Raw genomic sequence first — 21,114 nt, forward strand, 5'->3', positions numbered from 1 at the left:
CAAAGAAGATAACTGCAGTTTTACAAGCTGAAGCTGTAGGATCTAAACATGGGTGGCACAGGGGAAGGGAAAAGTGCCATGCTGAAAGCTCTGCACCTGTCACTAGTCTTGGCTATAACTATCGATACAGGGCAGCTAGCACGTTCAAGATAATGCAAAAACCTCTTAGGCTGAAAGTTTTAGAAGAAAGAAGAGGAAATCACTATATTTACACAATAGCTAATATGCATCTATTAATGTATCAGTTGCTGCACTTAGCCTCCCCTTTTTTGTGGTGAATCTAATAATTTGCTGCTAAGCAGAGGAAGTGGAGTTAAAATGCTGTAGTGCAATAAAAGCTGTATTTCACATATACACGGTCTCTAAACATTATGACCACGTGTAAGCCGGTGATGCAGTGCAGGTAATGGGAGAACACACCTACCTTTCTCCAGAACTACTGAGCTTTCTCGCCAGACTTTCTCCCAGTCTGACCCATCTGATCCGAGCCTCTTCCACCTTGCAGTCCTCGCTGCTGTTCTTAGTGCAAACCAGGAGCCGGAAGCTCTAATTATAGTAGTGCAGAACAAATGGAAATCCTGGAATTGTCTTCGGCACTTTAAATCACACAGCGTCTAGTTACAGGTATCAGAGCAATAGGTGAGCCAGCACAGCCCGGCTGGGTTGTGATCATTCCAGCACCGCTGCTGCGTGCCTCTGCTTCCTAGCACGCTTTGGAATTGCATATTTATTACCAAATCTGCAGGCTGTGAGTGTAAGGTGACCACTATGCTTCAGGCACGTATTTGAACCAAGGCTGCAACGCTGAAGGGTGCTGTACATCCTTTAGTGCTTCCTTGCAATAAGACATTATAAGAGGATTCTTTATACAAAATAATAGACTTGATTAATATGCATAGCTTTATACGGGTGGCCAAAGCCCCAGCCTGGTTCATAGCCCCTCATGTATGTTGATGTGGGAATTAACAGTACATCTAGGGAAGAGGAATACCTTCTTAGTCCCCTTCTCATCTTCTCCACTGCAGGAACTGAGCCCATGGTTTTTAGCATCCGTTTTTGTTCAGTTCTTCCTGTGAGACTGTTTAAATGTTCCTTTCATGTAGAAGAGGAAATTTTTAATCCGTTAATAAATAATTTAGGTTTAAGATTTCAGCCATTTAAAATGCAAACATGAGACACTGCCCTCTGCAGACAAAGAGATTGTCAAGATGTGTGTGTGTTCTCTGCTGGGATCTTAGGGCTTTAATCCTGCTGTGGGATTTGACCTCTGGCAGCTCTGTGAAACCTGCGTGCACACCCTGGGCTCTCCACTTTGGCTTCCCTTTCCCTCAGGTTCCCTGCTGCCCGTCCGTGCCTGAGCTGAGGGGCTGGGGAGGGAGTCCACCCACTCGTGGTGCTAAAATGAGTTGTTGTTCATAGCTTTGTGAGACTTTCTTTCCAGTGTAATAAAGAACTTAATGATGTCAACATACAGCAGCAGCACTGCAGTTTCAGAATTAATGCTCGCTGAGATGAAATTATTTTCCACCTCTCAGAGGTGCTTGTTTCACACTCCCTACATAGGTAGGTAGACCTCACAGCACCATTTTGTACTTGCCTCAAGACCATAATGGCTAGAATCTTTTTTCCCCTTTATTCTGCCCATCGCCTGAGAAAAGAGGGGCTAACATTGGGGTTTCTGGACAGATGGGCAGTAATTTAGCAGAGGTTTGTTTGGTGTAACACAGAGCAGTGGTTCTTCTCAACCCTAGTAATAGAAGGGTGGGTTTTGGTTCTGCACTGCCTGGACGTGCAGAGAACCATTTCAGAAGAGGAGGATATAAAACTCGGAGCCCAGGCCTTTCTCAGTCCTTGGCCTCTCTAAAATCTCCCAGCAGGGCTGCCAGTTAGGGTGCTGAGACTGCAGCCATGGCTCGGAGGTGTCACTGAACTGCCGCTGGTAGCACCTTCTCAGCCTTAATGGTCTCAGTACAAGGTTCTGTGCCAAGAGAGGTATCTATTCCCTATTGATGGTTTTTAAAGTTACAATGCTTAAATATTTACATTCTATGAATATGGTTAGTAATTGTTCAGGTAGTTACAGTGTTTCTATTTAACTAACTAGATTCAATAAAACTAGTTTAAAAAAAAATCTAACTGAAACAACTGTATTACCACTTCCTCATTATAACATTGCCCTAAGTTAGCTGCAGAAGAAGGTATTTTAAAAGTCCTTCAAAAATTTCCCTTCGCCTCCTTTTTCCTGTGCAGCTCGGTTTTGTACACGTGCCCCCGTCAGCCCCAGCTCTGCACACTGACTCCAGCACTGTCTCTGTTCCAGTGTCTGCAGCACCTGACTGCCCGGGCGTGAGTCAGTAGCTACAATAGGAAACCTCTCGGTGCCGAAACCAGCACACACCACTCTTGGCTGGCTAAGAGAGGAAACAGGCTACGGTTGTGCCTTGTCAGGGATTTTACCTTTCCTTCACACACTCTGATTCTACATTCTCTGTTGCTTTGTTCTTAAAAGCACGCGGGTTAGAAAAGTCCATGCTAAAAGTAACGTTTGCAAATGTTAAAATAGGTTTTGCAAAAAGAAAGTATATTCTACTTTCTGTTTTACAGACATTTTAATGATTTTTTAACACCATTTTGAAGGTCTTTTATAGCTAGTCTGTTTTGGGAAATGAGATTTATAGGAGTTTATATTTTTGTAATGATTGAAATTCTGCTTTAGGATAAATTGAGTAAAGTTAGCAGATCTGTGGGGAAGAGAGGGGGAAGGGCCACAATATTTTATGTAAATGATTCTAGAATGGCTTATCATGCTAAATTAGTGCTGTTTGTGAGCCTTTTTAAAGCAGGGATATTCTGTGAGTTGTCGATGGAATTGGAAGCTTAAAAATGATAAATATGCAAATACCATTTGGGGAAATATTCCGTAGTCTTTGGCCATGTGTTGATGTTATCACAAACAACGTTTAAATGAGTGAAGAGTCTGTATTCGTTTTTCCTTTTAGGAGTAGTGAAAAAGGAATCTGACCATTTAAGCAAAGAGCAAAATAATGAAACAAGATGCCTGGCAGTTCTTGTTGTTTGATGCGTTCAAGTTATACGAGAACAGGCGAGGGCTGTACCTCTGCAGACGTGCGGTCACTCCCTGCCACTGGCTTTCCCACAGAAGTACTGTGTTCACCTTTAGTGTTTGCCTTTGAATTTGGCATCGAGCTTGGTTTCTTGCTCCTTTTATCTGCCCGCATGTAATGCGTACCAGGGAGAGACAAGCACTTAAATTTGACTTCATTTTATTTTGTGGCAAAAGATATTTGCAGGGAATGATTTTCACAGTAGCCAAAGATTAATAACAGTATAGTCCTCAAAATTAACGGTATAACATTGCTGTGGTAGCTCTGTATCAACTGTTTGTTTTTAAATGAATTTTTTAAAGTACATCTGGTATTAAATTTCATGATCAAGTGAATGTTTCAAGAAGAAAGGAGAGTAACTTTATATTCCCCCCTCACTTCAGTGCTGAGAGGTGCGCTCTTACAGATGCTGTAATACTGGATGCCAGTTTGTCTGCCTCCTTTTACAGAGGCCTGGAGTTGTTTTTCCCAAGTTCGAGAGAAAAAAAAAAAAGAAAGCATGCCCTGAGAAAAGCGAAAACTGAAATGTGAGCTGCTGCAAATTGCTCCAACTGGCAAGTACCGAGCAGGTACTGACAGGTAGCTCGGCGAAGGAGCTGCCCGCCGCCCCGGCCAGGAGCGCCCGGGGTGAGCATCACGTGCGGCGCTGGCACAGGGGAGATGGAAGGTTTGAGCTTCCCGTGAGCAGGGTAACTGTCAACATTCCTGCATTGTTGCAGCAGAACCTAACTTCCTAAAATACAGAGCAAAAAGCTCTCGGTTGTGATAGTGCTTAAGTAGGCAAAATTCCAGTGTTGGACTGTATTCTTGCATGTTAAGTGCAGCGAAGCGTTTCTCTGAAGACCTTTGTACAAGTAGATTTAAATAAGGCAGCGAAGTCTGCCCTCAGAACAGCGCTCGTTTGTCCTCCCATTGTTCTGGGCTCATCTGGGGCCCATATTCATCCTCTGCAGTATAACTGCTTCCCTGGTTCCTGCGGAAACTCAATCCTGGGAGCAAAATTCCTTTTCTGTCGAGTAAGATCGTATCATCTCCCTCTAGCTCCTTTTCTGAAATCTCTGTTAAAAATGGTGGTGCCTGGTTGTAGATGTTTGGAAGCTGAGGAAGCGCCTGGTTTTGTATTTGCAGCAGTTAGGGCTCAGAGTATACTAACAACATGAGCAGAAGGATGTAGGGGCTGTCTGATTTGATTTGTCTGGTTTTGCAGATACCTCCATTTCTTCAAATGGGAAAACCAAATGGGGTTTTAGTGTATTAATTCTTCTAGCATCTGAAAGACATGGGGCAAATACCAATAGAAGATGCTTGTAAAGCATTTTGTGGTCTTCAGCACAGACCTATTTCAACTCTGGTTCTTTGTTTTTTTGATATATATTTTTGTTTGTTTGTTGACTTTCTGGCTATCCTTTTCCATCACAGTCAATGAGAGCACGCTTCTACCAACACCGTCCCAGTGGAAGGAAAGCACTGGGGTTTCGCTGAAATGATGCTCTTGTTGCAGACACCACCAGCTTTTTACCCTTTCAGTCCTTTTTCAGTCTACCCTATTTTCCCATTGCCTGATTTAGGTAGCGTTAGTGCTTCATTGGAGACCAGCTTTTCAGCCAGTCTTCTGAGCATTGCTCGTGCCTGCATCTCATACTATAAAGTAACAGCTGTCCCATTTGTCTGAATTTTCAGCGTTCTACATGAAAAATGCAAAGGATTGAAGCACTGTATTTCGTGCAAGATAAATTTGTCCCCAAAGGATCCTGTTTTGTTGTTGTTAATATTGTTTTCTAGAAATTCTGATGTCACTAATTTTGTTGGAAATTTTCAATTTTAAAATTTTATATATGTGATGGTCTTTAACAACCGAATGCAATTCTACTGATTTGATGGCACTGGAGGGAGCTAAAGACCATAAGGACAAGGTTCCATGTAAATACTTTGTTGAAACACAATGAAAGGCTATCCCATTAGGTTCACCTGTCTTAATTACAGCAGCCTACAGTAGGGGACAGATATTTGGAAATTGCATAGGTCATTGTCATATCAGAAATGAAATCTGGAATGGAAGCAACTCAAATATAGTGGGGGGCTTTCAAACAAAGTTGTGTTCTGTAAAGGCACTCTGTAGTATCATTTAAAATTATTCCCATTGATTTTTGCTTAAATGATTTTGCCTAAACAGTTTCCTTAGTCCGAGTTAGCGTAAACTATTTTCAAACCTGTACAAGAAGGTCTGTTCCATACCGTACCAGATTCTTTTAATTTGGCTTTTAGAAATTAATAAGTTTAAAATATCCCTCTGTGTTCAGCCCCCACTGAGCATTGGAGTAAAGCAGTCTGTGATTGTTCTGTTGGTTTCTTCGGCTCTGTTTGGATTTGGTCTGTCACCTTAGTCTACAATTAAAACCAGCTTACAACAGAAAATCACTGACCTTGTTTGTAGCTAAAGACCTTTTTCTACCTTCCAGAAAACAGGCACAACAAAAATATATTTAGACTATGGAAATTCAAGGTGCGGAATGTAATGGGAGAGACATTCACAGTCAACCATACTGGATTTCTCATTATTTCAGCTTGGTGACTTTATTGATAGCTTAAAAAAAACACATGGAAACAGAATCTATTTTCTTACAATTAGGCATTACCCTTATCTTTCCTTGCTCGTATAAAGTTAAAAATCACAGACTTACATGTTCATAGCCCTTCAGGAAATAACAGATAAAGGTACAGAACTCGGAGTGCCGAGGAGTTTGGTTCTGCAGGATGATGGTCTTGGAGGGTCTCACGAGGTTAAAACCAGTTTAAAGGGCAGGAAAGGCAGGAATTGCTTCAGGTAAGTCACAGGCACAGCTTTGTGCCCTTGGCAGCCCAGGCACTGCACTGCGGCTCCCACGTTCTCCATCCCTGGTACCCTGGTGGTGCAGGGCCTGATGTCCTTCGGAGATCCCCAGGCTGAGCCCGCCATCTCCCTTTCGTTCAGTTTCCAGTAATGCATGAATTCTTCGGAGATAACTGGTACTTTGCCTCCTGATTAATTCAGTTCTTGTTTTCTTTTGAACACCAATCCGTAAATACAGATAGGTGGAAATGGCACCAGGCAAACACATTTGTTTCGAACTGTAAAGAGGGGCTAACATCCCCATGTTTAAAGCAATCCATTTGTCGTGGTTTGCAACAAACAGGATCGCCGGTTAGGTCCGAGTCTCTCATTGCTCTGGCCCACTAAAATTTGGGAAAAAAAGTTGTAGAAGAGGTGCAGGAAGGGAAGTGAATTGGGAAATTTTGTTATGTGAATGTTTAGTGGCTTCTTCTTTCCCTTGTTTGGTTTTTGTCTTCTTTGGCAGCCTTTTTTTTTTTCCCCCCTCAAAGAAAGCAGAAGCTAATAGGGATTGCACCATGTTCCTCCCCACTCCCTAGCCGTGTTTCCGCCCCGGGCTTGCCCTGGGATCAAATCCCAGCACAGTGATCTCATTCATACCGTTACCTTTCATTTCTGGACCCAACCTGAGGCTTGGATCAGCTTAAGTTTCCTCCTGGCACGGTGAAGTAATGTGGTGGGGCGGGGTGAGGGGCTGTTGTGAAGCTATGTGACATATACAGGCTTGTATCGCGGGGTGCGCCTTGGGGGCATACGGGAGTAAGTTGTTTTTAACCGGTCTGTTGGTAGTCGTGAGACGGCGAAAATACCTCTTTTCCAGGTTTGAGAAGTACAAGTGAGGGCAGCCGGAAAGGGCTTGAGATTTGGGGCTTGTTTCGCGTATTGCTGTGGGGAAGCGATGGGGAGGGGGGTTGTGTGAAAAGCACCCAGCTGCGGTGTGGGGCAGAGCGTGCCCTCGGTTAGTGGAAGCGTAGGGAGGAGACGTCCCCCGGCCCTCGCTGCGGGAGCGTTCAGCAGCCCCAAGGCGAGGTGAGGAGCGGGCAGGCGCTGCCCGGCCCCTCCAAGCGGCCGCGCTCCCGGCCAGGTCAGGCCCCGGGCGGTGCTTTCTGTTTGCCAGCCCTCTGCCTCGCTCTCCCCTCTCCCCCCTACAAAACCAGGAGGTTCATTCGTTGTGTGACTCAGAGAGAGCTATCTCATAATTACTTATGAATTTGCTTTCTTTAGGAAGAAATACATACATACTGTTCTTTTTTATATCATTTAAATCCAAACATGCAGCTGATTATAGGCTCTTAAACTAGCTTGGAGTATCTTTATAAAAACCAATAAATTCTGAATCGCATTACATTACATGTTATAAAGTACGTTTTCCAGAAGTATTTCTGTGAAAACTGCTGTTTTCTGAAATATACATTGTTTGGCTGGCAAATGAGCAAGCTGGATGTGGTGAACGGAAGGGGGAAGGGAAGGGAAGTTTACATACAGATTTGAGCCTGGATGGAAGTTACTCTACAATTTTTAGAAATGAAAATATCCATGTAGGGACCTAAAGGAATCCTGTGGGCTGATGGTGCAGTTTGTGTTGAATGCGTGCACTGGTGCCTTTATGGCATACGGAAGATATTTCACTGTGGCTTCAATGCTTATTATAGTCTCAGTATTTTGATTACCATCTGTAGTCTCTATTGGCTTCTGATAGAGCAGCGAAGATTTTATATTTTGAGAGTTGTGCTCGCTGTGTTATATCACACTGACTACTATTTCCCGTGTCTGAAATTGCCAAGCCGTACAACTTCAGTCTTATTCCTGAACCGTTGCTTTCATACGCTGCAGAAAATATTGAGTCTCCCGATTATACAAATGTCTACTGTTGGGTAATATTGACAAATACACTGAATAACATTTTTGACATAACATTCTGTTCCCACACAGATAATTTGGATGTAATTGAATGGGTTGATCAAGAGTCTGGGCTAAAAATACTTCATTTTCTCACCCACCGAGGGAAAGCAAGCGCTCGTTCAAAAGGCAGTTCTGCCGAGCGGGGCCACGGAGCAGGGGCCGGCTCGCACCGCTCCTCGCCGACCTCCGAAGACAAGGCCCGGGACTGCCCGGGGCGCGGATCCCTCGCTCTGTAACCTCCTGGTCGCGGCCGTGCCGTGTCCAGGCGAGGAGCGGAGCTGTGTGCCTGCGGCCTGGGGAACGGCTGTGCTGCAGCACGCAACCGCAGCCCTCCGGCTCCGGCCAGGGCGCCTGCCGGCTTCACACGAGCACCGAGCCACGCTGAGGGCAAAATCCTACAGAAACAGTCAGAGGGGGGACTCGTGAGGATCTCTTCTCTTCAGCTTTGCCTTATTTTAATGGCCTCCCGGGCACAAGACTGCACTGTGAGGGGTTCGGAAGCGGTACGGCTCTGCTGCAGACTAGGGGAGAAGAAGGAGAACTGGAAAGGAGGGAAGGGCCGAGCGGTGGGCCCGCCGTGAGGGGCCGTGGGGCCTCGTCCCGGCCCGCCGCCCCCCGGCCCTCGTGCTGGGGAGCGACGGGGCTCGCTCCCCTGCCTGCCGCCCGTCCCCGGGCACGGGCCGAGCCGCATTGTACCTTTCCAGCCTTTGAAAACCGCCTGTGCCTATTTTTATTTGTCGAGCTGGGGCTGGGCTGGCCCCGTTCCAGATGTGTCTCACAAGATTTGGTGCTGATGAGCTATTTATAGAGCTGTGGTTCCATTGTCATGGCAACCGTGCTAGAGGCCAAGGCGGCTGGGAGCTATTTCTGGACTTGTGCTGTAATGTAAAACTGATTGGGAAAGTTAGTGCATCCTCTAAGCCAGACTAACTTTAGACAGGCAAAGAGGAAAAAAAAAAAGACAACTACGATTGCTTTAAATAGATTTTCCTTTTCTCCTACCTTTTCCCCATTTGCGCTTTTCGGTCGCCAGCGATTTTGGAAGGCAGGCTTTGCGTTCGCCGGGGTTTCTCTGAAACTCATTCATGCCTCGCGGCCTCCGGGAGCCCTACGCTGCTTTAATGAGGCAGCTTGGGAAGCGGGGCGCGTAACTGGCCTTGTTTTTAGGGCAAGGTTTGTATTTCGTGGCAACGCGAAACTACGGGGCTTCGCTGCTCGGTCGGTTGGGTGCGTTTAGGGGTTTTTGCAATAGTTGCGCTTCTTTATCCCCCCTAGTTTTAATATTCTATTTTTTATGTGTGCTTCATGTTCTCCACACCATATAAGGAACTGTAACCTTGATTACCACAAGATGATTCCAAATATATGGAGTCATACTTTTCAGCTTTCTCATTATTTGCTTCAAAATGAGAGCCATGGTGCCCCTCCGCCTCCAAGCGGCTGGAATGCGGCAGGTTCAGGCGCTGCGCTGGGCTGGGGCCACGTGAATGCTCTCCACTAGTCCATTCGGAGCTTCACCTCTTCGTTAAACCCCTTCTGTGTGCCTTGCAACTTCAGTAAGGAAGTCCCAATAACCGGTTGACCTGTAGCTGGAAATAAAAAATACTTGCAACTTCTTGGGAAACTTTTCTGAAGAGTTGCCTTTGGGCTTGTATCTGCTGGAGCCTTGCACTACAAATCAGAGTCCATTTGCAATATAAATCTGGTTTAGAATGGTGTCCTTATGTCTGAGAGCTGCCACGCAGAATTTCATTACGAGAACAACGTATCAGAGATATTTTTACATGCGATAACAGTGCTCTTGCAGTTATACCAGTCGTGTTTGTTACAGTACTGGCTGTATGTGCCTGTCTCGAAAGGCTGTGATTACTTAATTTTCTTTGGGAAGTGGTTAAAGTAATTGCAAAAGTTTTGATGGAGTTTTTTTTTTTCCTCCCCTTATCTAGTTTTCCTTAGGGGAAAAAAGAGCTGTGCCTTTCTGAACGTTTTAAATTACCCAGGAACGCGTTCATGGCATGTCTTCTACCAGCACCTAAACAGCAAACGTTGCAGCTTTGCAGATCATAGCAAATACTAGTGTAGCTTTAAAACCAAGCAAAGTCTATTAATGCCCCAATATTAATTTTAACTGCATTTTGAGGAAAAACCTGACAAGTTTGGTTTCATGTAACGTCCATGTTTGCAGGATACCGTAAATACTAGCAGATCAAATGTTTGCTTGTTTTATTTACATCGTTCCTGCAACTCTACCTGCTTTTCTGCTTCTCTTACAAAATAAATCAGCTGAAATGTAGAAGGAATCTTTATGACCAGTTTAAGAAATAGGACTTTTCTCCCTTAATACCCTGCTTGCTCCCAGGAGTGGCAGGAACAGACAGAACTGAGGGGCAGTCGAGGTGGCCGTGCGCGCTTGCAAAGGAAAATAAACCCGCTGCCCTGGGCTTGCGGGCAGCGCGTTGGTCTGCATGGGCAGCCATGGGTTTGACGCTGTAGCAGACCTGACTTTTCAGGGTTTGGAAAACGCCTCTGTATTATTACTTTTTTTTTTTTTTTTTTTTAACTGTGTTCAAGTTACAGTACATACATCACGTATTTCTCGGCTTGAATACCCTTTTAAAGAGAGTATTATATCTTTGTACTAATCCTGTGACTCTGGCTTCTACATGGACAAAACAGCTGAAGAAAGACTTTATCAAATAGTTAACTATTTAGCTCTTAGAAAGCCTTTCCTGAATAGCATGAAGGATTACGGCAAAGACTAAAAAGGGAGTGAAGTAGAACTAAAGCACGATCTGTTCAGAGAAATGAAAAGCGCATTATTATTTATAAACACTATTAATGTTAAATTGTATTAAATTTTAGTTTAAAAACTCCCTTGGAGAGCTTGGAGTCATTTTTGTAGTCCCTGACAGGGTATTAATAAATAATAAAAATTTCTGGGCATTTGCACAGTTTACTCTTTAGGAAGATCAGCAAACAAATATTAATTTCAGACACAGAAACATGAATTGTGAAGACTGCTTTAAAGGTGATCGGAGTAGATACAAGTGTGGTTAATTCTTAGTAATATCTTGATAAAAACACATGACTCAGAGGAAATGAAAATTCCATTTCCACTGACTCGAGGGACTCTGGGCAATTAACGTACTCCTCATGTGCCTCGATTTTTTTCCCTACCTTTAAAACAAGGTTAATAAAAGGTGTGTATTTCAGGATGTGGTGGCAGAGACAGGAAATGCAGTGTGAATGGAGGCAGGCAGGACTTGTGAGCATGATTTACTGTCTGTAAAATACCTCGAGGCTTTCAGAGGCAAGAAACTTCACAAAGTTCCCGTACTAGTGTTGAAGGAGCTGAGTTACAGACAAATGTTGTATTTAGTTGGGACTGAATTTTTGAATTCTTGATGTGCAGCATCTTACCAATGCTGAAGATGAGATCTTAATATGTCATAAGAGAGAGACATTTTGTATACAAATTCAGGTTATGACTTGACAGAAAAAAAAAGCTAATGGGAATAGAGCTTTTCAAACGCAGGTAAGCTGTCAGTTTGAAGAGCCCTTTGCAGTGTTACTGTAGATTGAAAACAAAAGCTTGTCTTGATAGAGCAGGTTTTTTTTCTTGCCTGTCAACCATTTCGTCAAATCACAAAGACTAAAATTTCAAGTTACTGTTTATTGAAAAGACAGTCAGGAAATGCTTAAGGAAAGGCAGCCCGATTTCCCCTCCCCGTTTTTCCCCAAATGGTGAAGTTGTGCTGTTTGTTGAGGTGGAGGCTTTAATGTGTTGCATATCTTTAAGTGGAGACAGCAGTTGTTAGCCGTGCAGCAGCATTGCTCATTCAGTAAATTCCCCCCAAAGAGGAATAAAGCAAAACCAGAGCAGTTATTTCTTTATGACAGAAGAACTCCAGAACTGATCAGAAATTTGCATGCATCTCGATGTGAAAATTGAGACATGGTTTTGGCATAATAGGCTTGCTAAAAAACTGGGAAAGAATTGGGGTTACGTGTATGATTTAAGTTGTGGGGGAGCTAAAGAAAGCTTCTGTGTGTCTGCATGAAATCTGCTTTCTAAGTACACCCCTTGCTGTTAAAGAAACTGGATTCTTCTCAAAGATGTGTTTAAAACATTTCACATGCATTTTTCCTTCCACAAGCTGAGGAAAGGAATCCAAGAATAAAGTGCGTTTTTTTTATTTCAGATCGTTTAAATTTTTTATTAATACCTTGCATTTTAATATCCTAGGGACACATCTGCTGCTGTCCTGGAGATGCTTCTTCCCCAGCATTGCTGATTGCAAATGACCTAAAATCTTTTATTTATTTTTTTAATGTGTCATAGCAACATAGCAGTATTTTTTTTAATAAATAATACAGGCAAAAGTGCCTTATACCGAGTGACAGTATTTTGCAGAGCAATAGCTGTTATTTAGTCATGTCCAGAATTTGGCCCTAAGTGAGAATTGGCAGCAATGCTGAATGGATGATTTGCTTTCTGGAAAATAGCTTTCCCATATAATCTCTGGGAAAATTTTACAGAAGAAAAAAAAAATGACTTTGTAACTTAGTGCAAAACTTACTCTGTCTAAAATTTGGGTTCGTGATTTGAGAGTTTTATTTGAAATATTTCACCAGTCTTTTTTTTTTTTCGTCTCCCCGTGAAGTTCATTGCTGCCATAGCAGATGGGCATATCTCCAATAGACTTAGAACAATCTAACAGCAGTGAGTTCAGCACACAAGGTAGTACTGAAATGGCCTCACTTATGTTTTGGGTAGAGTATAACAAGAACTAAAAATAAAAATTAATGATGGTGAATTTGTTTTCATTTTGAATTAAGCTTTGTTCTCACCTCACTTGATTATTAGTTCCATTTACTGGATAAATTATTTGGTCTGGACGAACAATGACACAGACTTCTCTGAACATAGTGTATTGAACTTTTCTGAACTCTCATGTTCCTGCTATTGCTCCTTATTTTAGACCGCATTTATTTTGAAGTTGTTCAATTGAAAGAATGATACGTGGTTTTTTTAAATGGTTGTGCGAAAGATCAAACTGTTTTTCATGTCTTTAGCCCATTCTAAAGTTGACAGAGCAGACTTTTATGAAAAGGGATGTATGCACAGGAGGAAATCCTCATTTAACATGCTTTTCTCCATTTTCCTTAAAATGCCACTGGAAGCAGCGTAGGTTTTCTGGTTACTATCACACAGTGAAAGACTTTCTTCTTGAACTCATATTGTTACGAGTATCAGATGTTAGTGAACGTTGGAACTTATCTGGGAGGGAAGAAGAAATGTTTATTCCATTTGAACTTGTTTTACCTGGCATGAATGTTGCTATTGGAATTCATCTCAAGTACAGTACTGCTGCTCCTATGTGGCTGATGTTTTTCAAGGAAATCATAGGCCTAAAAATAGTCTGCATAAACAACAGTAAGAGGTTTGTACTTTCAGTTCCAGGTTGTAGCAGTATCTTGTTGTTATTTTCTAATTGTCAGTTTCCAAAATCCATTAAGCTGATTAGCAGTGTGTTTTAAAAAAAAAAAAAAAAAAAAAAGCCTTTTGTGGAACCTTGCGTGAAATGTTATGCTCAGATAATAAATTCAGTACAGAAAGGCTGGGACATCGTAGTATTCACTTTAAAATCTTTACGAACGTGTTATGTTCTGAACATTTTTCAAGCATCCTCCAACTTGTGAAATCACCATGTGATTCTGAGACTGGTGTTAAGAGAGCCCTTTATAATGTGCAAGCATTTGTGCTAGTTGGAATTCATGATTGTCATCCCTATTTAACATCCCCTGTGTACGGAACAAAAAGTTTTACTTCTTTTCCTAAGGGTTAAAAAGAAGAGGGTATTATTTAACAGCTTGGAAGAGAGGAAGGAAAAACTCCAGCTTGTAAATTGCAGTACATATTTGGTGATCAGTTTTACCTGTCTGTGTCCACATCATCTTTCATGACAGAAATTGAACTTTACATCTTACTTTTTTAATAGTATGTTTGTTAAGATACATTTTGATGTGTGTTAAATTCAGCAATTCCGACTAAACAAAAGTTATTTTTCATTTGTCTCTGAAACAAGAAGGTAATCTAGTTCCTGGCAAAAATGCCTTTACCCTGAAGCCACTGTTAAAACATTCAATTGTTTTTCCCCTTCCCCTGCACTGCATCTTGTGTATTAGAGAGTCGTTTGGAAGTAGGGGCTGAAACAGAGGGCTAAGACCCTATCTGATTTTAATGGCATTTTGGTTTCTGATCTGTGAAACTGGGACTTTGCTACCTTTTTCCCCCTTTAAATCAGTGTGCATGACCATAGTTAGTGCAGTTTCAGCGTCCCTTTCTATGAATAGGAATCAGAAGGGAAAATTCATCTTTTCACTGTGATTTCTGCTTCGTAAGGAAAAGAATTCATGCACAGGAGTTTAAAAGGAAACTTAATCAGTCTTAAAACCAATATATTTTAATCATTAATGTTACCAGTAGAGTTAACTGTAGAAGCATTTTGAGGACTCCTACTAGTACAAAAATAAAAGGTGTCAGGGTCCTGTGTAACCCTGATGCATATGTGATATTAAACAAGGTGGTCGGAGTGATTATAGTGTAACATCTGTGTTCTGAAACTTGGTTTTCTATGTCTTTGAGTCTTGTAGTAACAGCACAGTAAAACAAATTAGTTCCTTGAGATTTTTGCCCTTTGAGTTAAAGTGAAAGATAATTAGGTTACAGCAAGTTGGCAAAAACGTTTTAAAGACTCCAAGATAGCTTCTTTAACTAATGCCTAATGAATTTGAATAAAATAAACATTTTTATACCTACTTTATAACTGTGCCTACTAGGACTACTTCTTCAGAAAGTAAACTGAAAAGCTTTTCCAACAGGTGACAACAAAATCAGTGTTCCCTTACACTTAACTGAACTTGAAATGAAATCAGTTTAGGGATTTAATTTATTAGAAGACATAGTGACGATACATTTGTTTGTAAAAATATTCATCTTACTTTCTGGAATATTACATATAGGCTGTTTATTTGAGTCATTGTTTTACTGTTAGCAGGAGCAGACTGTGCTGTACGGTTTCTGTAATATCACCCAAGTTAAACTACGTGCGTGTTTGCTGCCAGAGGGAGCGGAGTGGGAGGGGGCTGGAATGAGATGAGCAGACTTGCTGAATAAAACTTGGGAATTTGGCCCTCTGCTGGGTGCTGCTAGGAGATGCACAATTTAAATGCTAGCACACACATGTTCAGCAATTTACATGTATTCAACACTTCGTGAATCTGAATGCATTAAAACTTACCAACTGTTACTTGGGAGCTGTCAGTTAATTAAGTACCAGAAAGTTTGTCTGATTTGAGAATGACAAGTTATTATTTTTTTTTTCCTAGTTTTCTAGACAAGATTGACATAGTCAAACAAAATGAGTATACACCATCTGACCAGGTAGGTAAAACTTATTAAAAATTACACAACTTACCTGCACGCTCTGTCTCTGTATCTCTAATTATCCAATTGCTATTTGTGGCACTAACGTAGGTATTACCATGCACTGAACAAATATAATATTCCAGTAAAAATTACTTTGTCATTTGGATTGTGGTCATGCTCATGCGTATACGTGTACTGTGAAATGAAAATCTGTCTAGATGTAAGACATGTTATACTTCTGCAACACAAAAATTCAGATATTTGAATAAGTAATTTCTAATGTTCTGCCCTCTGTGCTGAATAACTGCTATGTGCTTCCTTCGATGCAAAGTTGGTTGGTATCTTCTCAGCCCCGCTGGCTCCTTCTGTGTGCCAGATTTCCAGAAAAGCAGGAAGACACATTATTCACAATTAAAAATAATGGGGTATTCCTTTTCATATGTGCTTCCTGATAAATAGAAGGACTGGCAACATAAATAGCAAGAGAGTTTTCCAGGTACGAGTATGTTAATACATCTTTTTCTGCAGGATAGATTCTTTTTAGGAATGGTACATCTTGTAATTAAAGACAATTTCAAATAAGACAAACTTTCTTTACAAATTAGACTCATTTTCTAATTAGGACCACTGAGCCAACAGTAAATACTGTATGTTCAAAACTAGCAGATTATCCTATTTTTACCACTTGCTAGAAGGACCCAGATGGCATTTTAGTGAGACCATGTGCAGGTCTGGCCTTGTGGCTGGACTGCAGACTCTAGGGTTATATTTCAAGGAGCAGAAATGTCCATCTGATGTACAGTGGAAAGGACACATTTTTCAAGATCCTGTTTACCTTCAGGGAAGATCAGCTTTTTGAGTTACTAAATAACATACTTGAAAATAGGCTTTCCTGAATGCAGATAGAAATCTGAGTTTTAATTCTTTCTTAGTGTTATCTAGCTCTTACTTGCAGAAAGCATGGTAAATCTAAGCATGCTCCATATTCTTACTCATGTAGAACTTGGTGAATTTCACCTCACAATGAAATGACTCCACAGGCTTTAATAGAAAAGGGATATTGTAAAAATGGCCTTGTTAGAAGTTTTTATTTTGTATCAGAATAGGAATTGTAGTCTTCATTTTGTTCCGGAGAATTTGAGGATCTTCTTTAAGACCAAGCCTCTAGTCCAAAATCATGCGCATATTCCTAACTTTCTGCCCATAAAAGAAATGCAACTAAGCATATAGTGTACTCTTGTAGGACAAATAACCAAAGACGATGTTAATATCCCAAAATTTAGCAGACAATATCGATGAGGAAAATTACTTAACTACTTACCTAAATAAAACAATCCTACTTTTACTTTTGTAAGTAACAGAAAGAACAACACCTTACGGTCCTTCTCTTGGGCCACTGACAGCATTCTATCTCTACACAAACTTTTGGTAAAACAGGCCCACGTGGATTATCCTCTGGGGTATTACGTGTTTGTCCTAAAAACTATTGAGTGTAATATTCGTAATAATACTGTAGTAATATTTGAATTGTTTCCTTTTTTTTTCCTTGAGAAGAGTAGGGTTTTGTTTTGTTTTTTTCTGTCACACTTGTATTGACTTCTAGGGATGCAGAGCTCCTGAGAACCCAGTTTTCCAAGCTTGTTTCTGTATATGGAGCATCAGAGTTTTCAAATTATTTCAAACACATGGACCAAGTTAGAACAATGTTTAAATGTATACATCTTTCAATATGAGTATTTAAAATACCCAGTCAACAATAATACAGTATCAGACAACTGATGTTAAAATGTAGCCACTTAGTTTAATGATTGAACAGTGTTGTATAACCTTTGGATTTTCTGTGGATTGGGCTTTCCCTGGCCAGTTTGGTTCTTATATAGTAGGAACATACCTTGTAGCGTGCATGTAAATTTTTTTTGCAGTCTGTTCCATTTGTATGATCTTGTCTATGTTCTGCGAATGTTACAATTTAGCTGCGATTTAGATCTCCTGGGAAGAACACCAAAACTTCAAGTCCTAAATTACAAAACCTTTAATTGAATTCAAAGTGGTATTTGGTAGTAAGTTACAGTTGGACTGTGACTTGAACCTGAAGCCTATGCAAAGTAGGTTCTGCAGGCAGATGTTACTTACCTGCATATGGCTGTTGCTGCTTTGCAGTAGACACTAATAAATTCCAATACAGTTGTTTTTTAACAGTTCTGTAGCTCTTACAAGCATTTTGATTTTTTGTAGCTCTCAAGTTATTGTTTCTGTCTTTACAGGAAATATGAAATTTTATCTTTGAAAAAACTCGTTCTTATAAGATCTAAGTGGTTGAGTTTGTAGTTCTGTTAGGGGGAGAAAAAGAAATAAAAAGGAAAAGCCTGAGACTTCAACGCTCCTTTCAACAGCCAAGCAATGAGTAGCTGGGGGGAGAGACCTGTCTTCTGGGGTTGGGAATTGGTTGGCAGTTGCTTAAAGGTCCTATTGTGTGCCACAGTCCTACTGAATTCAGTGAAGGCAGATCTCCAGTGATGATTCTGCACTGTTCTGAGCTCTTGCATTTGCTGTGAGTGGCCTTTAAATGTTTCCTTCTCTTCCAAGCTTGGCACTTGCAACTTGCTTGTGAGAATATATGTGCTTTTCAAGTTGAGCACACATATATTTGTGTGCACGTTTTCAAGATTAGAAACTTAAATACAGCTTGATGGTGCTCTTTTCTCTGATTTTGTAGCACACTCTCAGCACTAAGTAAAAGGTTTTTCTTGCTGTTGCTGGATATATGAAGAATTATAAAGTATGTGCTGAATCAGTGACTTTTCCTTTATGCTGTAGGATCTTCTCAGATGCAGAGTTTTGACATCAGGAATTTTTGAAACCAAATTTCAGGTGGACAAAGTAAATTTTCAGTAAGTTTATATATCCTCCTTTTTTTTCTCCTTTTTTTTCTCTTCTTAATACAGTATAGACAAGAATGAGGCTAAATTGGAGGAAAGAATACCATGTAATCCTTGAGACTATTTTTGTATTTCTCAAGTTTATGCTTAATTGAAAGCAAGTGTTTTCTGATCTTTGAATTTAGTAGATGTATTTTAAAAAGAAATTCAAATTGGCATGCAATTTTCTGCTTTCATTTTAGATGACAAAGAACAAAATATTTTTAATGTTTTTACTAATGCCTTTTCTATTTGATTCAGTGCTGTCTTATATAGTGAAATATTTTACCAAAAGCTTTGTACAATACCTAATAGCAGAAAATATATGCTCTCTTAATTGTCCCAGTTTAGAAAGATAGTTTGACCTGCGATACTTCTTTCAGCAAATGACTTGTTGCAGGACCTTTTTTTTTTTTATGTTGTCTTAATTTGTAAGGGTGAAAATGAATTTGCAATGTGCATGCACCAGAATTTCTTACTCTTTATTTGTAGGTGTTGGTGGGAGCAAACAGTTGTGTTTTGTAATGAAAGCCCTGCTTGCATATGTCAGTGGACTGTTACCTGTTAAGGTTCTCAGAATCCTCAATTTCTTTTAGCTTCTAGGACATGGAAGTCCTAAAATTTCTTACGTGTTCTGTTTGCATTTGGGTGGGGGGAAGTATTGTGACTCATTTTATGCTTTTTTTTCTTAGTATGTTTGATGTTGGAGGACAACGAGATGAACGCCGAAAATGGATCCAGTGTTTTAATGGTATGATTAGAATTTGTTTTATAAAACAGTTATATACAAAATCTTCATGTGCAGTCTTAGATTATCACCTTGTGAAAGCCATCATCTTTTCCATGTAGCTTGGTAAGGAATTCTCTAAACAGTCACACTGGATGGAATTTTTCTTGTCATGTAAACTTCCCTAACTATGGTCTTTAGGGAGAATGTGGGTGGAAAGGTATTAAAGCTTGGTAACTTTACAGTTTGTTGATCTTCTTCAGCTTCCCTCCCTTCATTTAAGTAGTTCTTTTGTTGGAGTGTTTGTGCGTTATTTGTCAGCCGAGTGAGACGGAGATTCTGCCTTCAAAGTGAAGGTTTACATGTGTTCGTGCATATATAACAAGTACAATTACAATATAATTAACGTAGGTATAAAATCAGAATGTCATAGTATTGTGCATAATTGCATCCCCATTGTTAGGTCATGGGTGCTTCTTTCTAAATCAGAACCAACACTCTCATGTTGTAAGAGGTTGAAGGGAAAATTTGTCTTTTTAGACACCGTGTAGCACATGGGAAGCAAAACACTAGAGTATTGTGTAGTGTAGCCCCAAAATAACCCTTGTGAAAAAATTATGTTGAAGTTTACAAATCTGCACCTTTGTAGGGAGCCACGCATGTTTAGTCATTTCTTGAAAAACAGACATAAGGGGAAGGTCCTTGCTGAAAACATAAATAAATACCCTCAGTTAAATAACCTGCTAGTTTCCTTAGAATGCTAACACAGCACCAAACTAGAAATGGGTAAGACCTGAAATCTGCGCAAGTATTCTGTGAGCTCCAGAGTCTGAAGAGTGATGTTCCAGTCTGTTTATTTTAGATGATTATATTCTTTACTCCCGTACAGTTTAAATTAGATAGCTTTGTATGTATCTTAAAGTGTTGCTTGTATTTCACTCTGCATCTCTGCTTAGATTTGAAAACTTTCTACATACAAGTTTTCTTACAGTTAGAGTTGGTGAAAAATATTTTCTTATTTTTGTCTGTTGTTTGGACAAAATATTTATGAAGCTATGCAAAAGTCTGTCTTTTTCTAGACAAGTTATAATGAGATCCTATGGCAGAGATAAGGTAGAAGGCATCTTAGAACTCATTTCGCTGCAGTTGCTGTCAGAGTACCATCTGAACCCTCTCAATATATGTGGAACTACCGTGCAATATTTTCATCTGTGCTATTTATAACAGACTTGTTTGGTTTTTACCTCTGCTCCTTCCTTTTCCTGTTACCTCACGATCTGACTCATCTCTTCTGCTGTTGATGTCTGAGGCAGATGAGCTTGGAAGTCAGCGTAAGAGGTCTGGAGCAGCACAGCCACACAGAAATCAGAATTCTGTTATCCTATGAATATGTCCCAAGACAGAGATCAGAGCCTTTGAGTACACTATACAATGAACCATGAATGTATAGCAACCTACTATTCTTCTTACTACTGTTCACACAGATCAAAAGTGCTGTTGTCCTGGGGTGCAGCCCCACTGGCCTCCGTGTCCTTTCCTGATAGCTCTGAATTGCTTTCTAAATTTCTGTACAGTTTTTTGAGTCTTCTTTAAATTATCTGCTTTCTTCAGTTCTTCTCTCTTGTTTCTGTTCCTTTCATTTCTATAGTTTCTTTCATTGTTTCAGGTTCTGGTCTGTGGCCTGACTCTTTCCTATCACTAATGGTTTTTTTTCAGTACTTAGAAAGTGTAGTCGATAGCTTTCCAGCCTGGTCTCTTAATAAAGCTGAAAGTTCAGCGGCTTTTGGCTGGCCTGTAGATTTCTTGGATGTTTCTTCTGAAGTTTGGTATTAACTGACGGATATTTCTTGCTTTAGATGTGACTGCTATCATATTTGTGGTGGCCAGCAGTAGCTACAACATGGTTATACGAGAGGACAATCAGACCAATCGGCTTCAAGAAGCACTAAACCTCTTCAAGAGTATCTGGAACAACAGGTCTGTGAATTGAGGTTTCGTTGTTAATATCACATAAATCAGTAATCCAAGTGAAGACTTGTTACAGAGTAGCCTACATTATTTGCTTCTCCTCACCATCCAAGCTAGTCTTTGATCACAGCTGTGTACTTTTTTCATTAATGGCTCATACACTCATCTAGCTG

The 21,114-nt window shown here is 40.6% G+C and overlaps 1 protein-coding gene across 4 annotated transcripts in view; it reads left to right on the plus strand.

The window, feature by feature from the left end:
• Nucleotides 1–21,114, plus strand: part of GNAS (GNAS complex locus) — a 151,033-nt gene that overhangs the window by 123,985 nt on the left and 5,934 nt on the right. For all 4 annotated transcript variants that reach the window (XM_040575415.1, XM_040575416.1, XM_040575418.1 and 1 more), the window contains exons 6-9: nucleotides 15,289–15,343; nucleotides 18,146–18,219; nucleotides 18,939–18,997; nucleotides 20,830–20,950. In XM_040575415.1, the coding sequence (XP_040431349.1) occupies nucleotides 15,289–15,343; nucleotides 18,146–18,219; nucleotides 18,939–18,997; nucleotides 20,830–20,950 (309 nt within the window). The remainder of the gene's footprint in view (nucleotides 1–15,288; nucleotides 15,344–18,145; nucleotides 18,220–18,938; nucleotides 18,998–20,829; nucleotides 20,951–21,114) is intronic.

The sequence above is a fragment of the Cygnus olor genome, chromosome 16, assembly GCF_009769625.2.
Source record: "Cygnus olor isolate bCygOlo1 chromosome 16, bCygOlo1.pri.v2, whole genome shotgun sequence".
Lineage (NCBI taxonomy): Eukaryota > Metazoa > Chordata > Aves > Anseriformes > Anatidae > Cygnus > Cygnus olor.